This window comes from Chiloscyllium plagiosum, chromosome 13 (assembly GCF_004010195.1).
Source record: "Chiloscyllium plagiosum isolate BGI_BamShark_2017 chromosome 13, ASM401019v2, whole genome shotgun sequence".
Taxonomy (NCBI): Eukaryota; Metazoa; Chordata; class Chondrichthyes; order Orectolobiformes; family Hemiscylliidae; genus Chiloscyllium; species Chiloscyllium plagiosum.
In genome coordinates this window covers 73493268-73501386 of record NC_057722.1, presented here as the reverse complement: position 1 = coordinate 73501386, position 8119 = coordinate 73493268, and the positions used below count along the sequence as shown (strand labels likewise).

Genomic DNA, 8119 nt, shown 5'->3' with positions numbered 1-8119 from the left:
GAATACATTAAGGTCAAAAGAGTAACTGGGGAGGAAATAGGGCCCCTTAAAGATCAATGTAGCCATCTCGGCATGGAAATACAGGAGGTTGGGTGAGATCCTAAATTAATATTTTGCATCAGTATTTACAATGGAAAGGATGTGGAATCTAGGGAACTTGGGAAAATAAATAGTGATGTCTTGAAAAGAGTTTGAATTGCAGATGCGGACGTGCTGGAGGTCTTAAAACACATAAAAGTAATTAAATCCGTTGGACCTGATCAGGTGTTTCCCAGAACTTTGTGAGAAGCTAGGGTAGAGATTACTGGGCTCCTTGCTGAGATGTTTGTATCAATGATAGCTGTGGATGAGGTGCTGGAAGCCTGGAGGTTTGCTAATGTGGTGCCATTATTTGAGAAAAGCTGTAAGGAAAAGCCAGGGAACTATCGACTGGTGAGCCTTATGTCAGTGGCGGGTAAGTTGTTGAAGGGGTTTCTGTGGGATAGGATTTACATGCATCTGGAAAGGCAAAGACTGATTAAGGATAGTCAATCATGTCTCACTAACTTGATTGAGTATTTTGAAGAGGTGACAAGGAAGATTAATGAAGGCAGAGCTGTAGACATTGTCTACATAGACTTCTGTCAAGTGTTTGACAAGGTTCCTGATTGTCCTTGAACTGGGTGGCTTGCTAGGCTATTTTAGAAGGCAGATAAGAGTCATATACGTTGCTGTTAGTCTGGAGTCATGCTAGACTAGATAGATGTCTGGCTCTCTTCCTTCATGAGCATTAGCGAATCAATAGTTTACCTTTAAAATGCAGACTTTATGAATTAGATTTAAATTCCACCTGTTGCTGTAATGGGATTTAAATCCATGTCCTCACAGCATTGGCCTGAGCCTCTGGTTTTCTCATCCACTGACATTACTATGACAACCCCACCTCCAGATATTCAAGTTACTGTCAATTTTGCCCGGATTGTCATTTTAAATCAGAGGTTATAATGAATTGGTACAATTACTTAGATGACCTGACCTCTGCCAACAATATTCTGATATTTCCGAGTGTGTGTTATGCCCAAGTGTACAGTTCTGGTTGCTACACTCTCCAAAGCGTCCACATCCCTTTGGTAGGGTGCAGAGGAGGCTGTTGCCTGGGTATGGAGGGTGCGAGCTATGAGAAGAGGTTGAGTAGATTAGGATTATTTTCATTGGAAAGGAAGAGGTTGACAGGGACCTAATTGAGGCCTACAAAATCATGAGAGGTGTAGACAGGGTGGATAGCAAGAAGTTTTTTCCCCGAGTGGAGGACTCAATTACTAGGGGTCACGAGTTCAAAGTGAGGAGGGAAGAGTTTAGGGGAGATAATGTGTGGGAAAGTTCTTCACGCAGAGGGTTGTGGGTGCCTGGAATGCGTTGTCAGCAGAGGCGGTGGGGGTGGGAATGATAACGTCACTTAAGATGTATCTTGACGGATAGATGAATGGGCAGGGAGCAAAGGGATTTAGATCCTTAGAAAGTAGGTGGCAGGTGTAGATAGAGGATCTGGATCAGTGCAGGCTTGCAGGGCCGAAGGGCCTGTTCCTGCGCTATAATGTTCTTTGTTCTTTGTTCTGCATGCTAGACGGGTTACCAAGGTTAGATCACATGGGAACTTGTCAATTGGATACAAAATTGGCTTGAAGGTTGGAGACAGAGGTTGGTGGTGGAGAGTTGATTTTCAGACTGGAGGCCTGTGACCAGTGGAGTGTGACACAAATCAGTTACATGTCCACATGATTTATATAAATGATTTGCATGTGAATATATGAGGAAAGGTTAGTAACTTTGCTGATGACACCAAAATAGATGTTGGAGTGGACAATGAAGAAAGTTACCTCAGAGTACAATGGGATCTTGATCCTATGGACCAGTGGGCTGAAAGTGGCAGATGGATAAATGTGAGGTGTTGCATTTTGGTAAGGCAAACCAGGGCAGGACTTTTACAGTTAATGGTGGGGCCCTGGGGAATGTTACAAAACAAATAAACCTAGTTGTGTGAGTATAGTGGAGTCACAGGTCAATAAGACGGTGAAGAAAGCATTTGACATGATTGCCTTCATTGGTCATAACAGTGAGTATGGGAGTTGGGATGTTCAGGATGTGGAGATGCCTGTGTTTGACTGGGGTGGGCAAGGTCCATTATGACCTGAAAAGGGAGCAGCATTCTAAAAGCTTGTAATTTCATATAAACCGGTTGGACTATAACCTGGTGTTGCTTGACTTCTGATGGTTGCTGTCCAGGACATTGGTGAGGCTACTTTGGGAATACGGCATACAATTCCGGTCGCCCTGCTATAGGAAAGATGTTGTTACACTTGAGAGGGTGCAGAAAAGATTTACAAGGATGTCACCAGGATTGGAGGATTTGAAATATAGGGAGAGGCTGAATAGGCTTGAGCTGTTTTCCCTGGAGCATCAGAGGCTGAGGGGTGACCTTATAGAGGTTTATAAAATCATGAGAAGCATGGATAGAGTAAATAGTCAAGGTCTTTTTCCCAGGGTATGTGAGTCCAAAACTAGAGGGCAAAGGTTTAAGGTGAGAGGAAAAAGATTTTAAAAGGACCTGAAGGGTAACTTCTACACACAAAAGGTGGGGCGTGTATGGAATGAGCTGCCAGAGGAAATGATGGAGATGGGTACAATTATAATATTTAATAGGCACCTGGATGGGTGTATGAATTGGAGGCGTTTAGAGGATACAGGTCAAATGCTGGCAAATAGGACTAGGTCAGGTTGGGATGTCTAGTTGTGCAGACGAGTTAGACTGATGAGTCTGTTTCCACGCTGCATGACTCTATGACTCTATAAGTAGATTGACACCAGCTTATGAGCAAAATCTGCACGTATCTATTTGGTTCAGATAGACAAAAAAACAGGTACATTTACAAAGAAAACAAAGAATAAAATAGTCAGATTCGGTGAAATATTTTACATATTTTCTATCAATACAGGAAGTAAAAAATTAAACTTTAATGAAACAAAGAATGAGGAAGCAATTGCTATAAGTTTCATCTTATAAACATGCTCTGTGTAAGCTTTTTAAAGCATTATGCTTTTAATGAACAAATGCAGTTAGAAATTTATTATTTAAAAAATTGCCTTTGACATCACCTTGACAAAATAGACATCAAAATATTAGGGTTTTAAGTAATGATAAATAAACAGGATCCATCATATAATCCATAGATATACTTATCTAATGTTGTACTATTAGCAGTCACGTCATGGATCCATATAACACTAGCATTCAATCCATCGGGTTGATTTCCTGATAAAATGCAAGTAGACGAACCTCCAGGATTTTCCATAAACTGCCTTGAGTTAGTGTCACCAGGTGGAAGCTGGTCTGTACATTAGAGTTCTTTCTCTTAGGCTCAGATAGTTTCCTTGGCGATCAACAGATGTTGGACCTGATGTAGTTGATGAAAATGTGTCTCCATAAACCAGCAGAACATGTCAGACAGCCTCAGCAACTGGTTATGTCATTAAACATTGAAGTTTCCAGTCTGTGTGGCCACTGGTCTCCAAACTAAGTTCTCTTTCTGTCCCAAGTCACGAGCTTGTAATTAGTTTGTCTTCAGTTGATATGTTTTCTGAAACAGTGAGACCTTATTGTCTTCCGAATGTTGCTCGTAATTATTTCCCTGAATTTATCTCCAGAAAGGAAGTAGAAAACAGAATTTGTGATAATGCTTAGGAAAGCAATAGGCCTTGAGATAGTGTAAACTGCTTTTATGATCTCAACAGTGCAATGCGAAAGTTTAATATTTTCCAATCTGGACACCATACGGATATTCCGCATAACATGATAAGGAATGAAAAGCACAGAAAAAATTACGATTGCCAATATAACTAACGTGAGGGGCTTTTCAAGAGTGACGCTTCGAGACTGGTCTTTATTCAGTTTCTTTAACACGTGTGCGGTTTTCACACAGAAGACTCCCATGATGCACATTGGGAGCAAGAACCCGACAACAGTGAGACACACATTGTATATCAGATTGTGATCAGCATTCCCAGCACTCGCATAGTCAACACACTTAATGACAGTATTGTTAGCATGAGCCGTGACACCAATGAAAGTTAACATGGGGAGGACTTCCAAGGTGACAAAAATCCACAAACTGATACAGATGCTAACTGCAACCTTTTTCTTTTGAAAGAAGTGGATCCTCATTGGATTGCTTACCAGCAAATATCGATCAATGCTAATGCAGGCAAGGAACAGCATGCTTAGGTACATGTTAGTGTAGAGAATGTATCTGTTTAGCTTGCAAAGGAAAGCACCAAATATCCAGATTTTACCATTGGCATAATAGGCCACAAACATTGGGAGGGTACAGATAAAGACCAGGTCCGAAATGGAAAGATTAAAGAGGTAAATATTGCTGCACTTCCATTCCTTCAGGCAGAATATGTAACCACATATCACAATGAGGTTCCCCGTCAACCCCAAGATGAACTCAATGGCATAAAATGTTGTGAGGTAGTAGCTATCCAAGACCTCATTCACTTTTGAACATGTCTCATTCATTTCCTGTAATTCCAAACAGAAACATTTAGGAGGATTATAAGGTTAAACAAAAAACACCATCAGGAAGCAATCAGATCTTATCCACATTTATTTATTTATTCACTGGATATTTGAACCATCAGCAAGCCAACAAAGTTTATTTATTTTTAATTGCCTCCTTGAGCATGACTGAATGGTTTGCTTGGGCATTTCAGAGGACAGTCAAGAGTCAGCCATATTGCTGAGACCAGGAGTTACATACAGAGTGACAGATTTCCTGACATATAGGATGGTAATCAACCAAGTAACTTCTTACAATTTGATAGTTACATGGTCTGTCGGTATCATCATTCTGTGAGACACATACATGCACATACACACACACAACGCGCACATACCCACACAAAACATACACACATGCAACACACACACAAAATCACACCTGCAGCTGCACAATTCTACCACTAGTATGAGTTTCACTCACTCCAGATTTCCATAGCCAGAGCATTGTTTATGCCCTACGAGGGAAATTTGGTTTTACTCTTCAATTTCCACAATTATAACGATTTTGCCAAAGTAGTTAGTGCAACTGTCACTGTAACACAAGCATCACTAATGATGAACATCTAACAGAGGCAGAGTCAAATCTCCCAACAGCAAAATAGTTTTAAAAAGACTTATGCTAACAGTCCTGATGAGCACACCAAGGTGACACATACGAACCTAAGTGTGCTTTCTTATCTCAGGCCCTTACATTAACCTCTCTCTTTATTCTTCAATGGGGTGTGGGTATCACTGACCAGGCCAGTATTTCGTTTCCATCTCTAAATGCCTTTGAACTTATGGTTTGCCAAGACCATTTCAGGGGACGGTTAAAGTTAACCACATTTCTGGGGATCAAGAGTCATGTGTAGGAATGACCAGATGGGTCGTTACAAGTACTGATTGTATAGTGACCATTGGACCTGCTTTTAATTGTTGACATTGTGGAATTCAGATTTCCATCATCAGCCATGGTAGGGTTTCAACCCATTCCTGGGAACATTAGCCTGCATCTCTGAATGGGCTAGCTCAGTGTCATGACCCTGATGACACTAATTCTCCAAAATAGCTCAGTGCGATCTTTTGCTTTCACCTGAGACCAGTCAGTTCCTCAATTTAATGTATAATCTCACTAAGTACAGCTCCACCTCAGAGCTGGGAAGAGATATCAGATTCCCTACAGTGTGGAAACAGTTCCTTCGGCCCAACAAGTCCACACCGACCCTCCGAAGAGTAACCCAGCCAGACCCATTCCCCTGCCTAATGCACCTATCACTATGGGCAATTTATCATGACCACGTCACCTGAACTACACATCTTTGGACTGTGGGAAGAAACCAGAACACCCAGAGGAAACTCATGCAGAGACAGGGATAACGTGCAAGCTCCACACAGACAGTCACCCGAGGTTGGAATCAGCAGTGCTAACCACTGAGCCACCGTGCCGCCCTGGCGGCTTGTGATTTTTCTAATCAAGTCCTAGACCACACTTTGAAATGCAGCCCTGACTTTGAGGTGACAGCAGCATTCACTAATCTATGGCTGATACATGTGGATACCAGATCCACTGTAGACTCACTGAGAATGATTCCCACTCTGCCAATGGCCTGATTGCCAGCATCCTGGCAACATTTGTACTTCTGGCTGTTTTATAATGGAACCATCCATTCATACACTAAGTCATTAATTTGTCTGAGAGTTCAGGTCTCATTTTCTGTCATTCTTTAGTCAGAATCTCTTTCCATTGCTTTCAGAATAGTTTTAGACAAGTTTTTTTGTTATCTATTAGTATATCCTTTTCTTAAAAGAATGAAATGAGATGCAGACTGACAATGAAATGCCTTTATAAAGAAATTGCTAGCATTTTCCTCTCCAACCATGTCATTTACTTGTGTTTTTATACGCTTTAAGCAGAGGAATGTGCTTTCTCTCAATGCACTTTAAATGCCGATTGTCAGGTTCACATCAACTTTCAGATGAAAGGATTAAAATAATTCCCACGCAGTAGAGTAGTAGAATTATGATGTCACTTATATCATTCACACTTTGCAACAAGTACCATAGCAAGTTTTAGAAATGCTAAACTTTAGATTTCAATGAAAGGCATGTTTAAATTGGATATCCTAAAATCTGTTCAAAGGCATCTGTATATCAGGGAGATGAGGAATTTCTGCTCACGCAGAGGCTATTAACATACTGACAGTCACAAAGTATTTCTCCCCACTCCCGGAAGCTAATTTGTTGAAGACAGTAGCTACTTTTAACTTTCATATGAAGTCAGGGAATTTCCAATCACGGAACTGAGTTAGGTTTGTAAGGAGCCTCCCTGGATGTAAAACCTGACAAATCTTATTCCCATTTAACATCACAAATAACTGATTGCTTAGTCATTATCACATGGCTTTTTGTGAACCCTTGTAGTACCATGGTAGTGTCCCTATCTCTGAGCCAGGAGACCCAGCTTCAAGTCCTATCTGCTCCAGAGACGTGTCATGACATCTCTGAAGAGGTTGATTGGAAAATATGTATGCCCGTGTTTAGTACCATGGTGACTGAACATAAGAACATAAGAAATAAGAGCAGGAATAGGCAATATGACCCCTCAAGCCTGCTTTGGCATTCAACAAGATCATGACTGATCTTTTCATAGACTTAGCACCACTTACTGTCCCTCTCATTAATTCCTTTGCTGTTCAAAATCTATCTGCCTTTGCCTTAAAAACACTCAACGAGGTAGCCCCAACTGTTTCACTGGGCAGGAAATTCCACAGATTCCACTCTTTGAGTGAAGATGTTCCACCTCAACTCAGTCCTAAATTTGCTCTCCCTCATTTTGAGGCTACATCTCCTAGTTCTAGTTTGGCCCACTAGTGGAAGCAACCTCCCTGCTTCCATATTGTCTATTCCCTTCATTATTTAATATATTTCTACAGTCCTTCCCCTCCAATTTTCTAAATTCCAATGAATATAATCCCAGTCTACTCAATCTCTCCTAATAAGCCAACACCCTCAACTCCAGAAACTATAACCTTAGCTAAACATTAGTGGGCAGCACGGTGGCACAGTGGTTAGCACTGCTGCCTCACACCGCCAGAGACCAGGTTCAATTCCCGCCTCAGGCAACTGACTGTGTGGCATTTGCACATTCTCCTCGTGTCTGCGTGGGTTTCCTCCAGGTGCTCCGGTTTCCTCCCACAGTCCAAAAATGTGCAGGTTAGGTGAATTGGCCATGCTAAATATGCAGGTGGACTGGGTAAATAATGTTGTTAGTGGATCTAAAGAAAGGGAATTCATGGAATGCTTACAGGATGGCTTTTTGGAACAGCTTGTCATGGAGCCCACAAGAGAGCAGGCTATTCTGGACCTAGTGCTTTGCAACGAACCAGACTCTATAAAAGATCTTAAAATAAGGGAACCCTTAGGAAGTAGCGACCATAATATGATAGAGTTCAGTCTGCAGTTTGAAAGAGAGAAGGCAAAATCGGATGTAATGGTGTTACAGTTGAATAAAGGTAATTATGAGAGCATGAGAGAGGAACTGAC

General features: G+C 41.4%; 1 protein-coding gene across 1 annotated transcript in view; it reads right to left on the bottom strand.

Annotated features, from left to right (window-relative positions):
• Positions 1 to 1227: 1227 nt before the first annotated feature.
• The window catches only part of LOC122555668 (succinate receptor 1-like), a 17494-nt gene continuing 10602 nt past the window's right edge, over positions 1228 to 8119 (bottom strand). The window contains exons 2-4 of the mRNA XM_043701664.1: positions 3630 to 4558; positions 2954 to 2960; positions 1228 to 1284 (exon numbers count right to left, since the gene is read on the bottom strand). Of these exons, the coding sequence (XP_043557599.1) occupies positions 1228 to 1284; positions 2954 to 2960; positions 3630 to 4555 (990 nt within the window). The 5' untranslated portion in view covers positions 4556 to 4558. The remainder of the gene's footprint in view (positions 1285 to 2953; positions 2961 to 3629; positions 4559 to 8119) is intronic.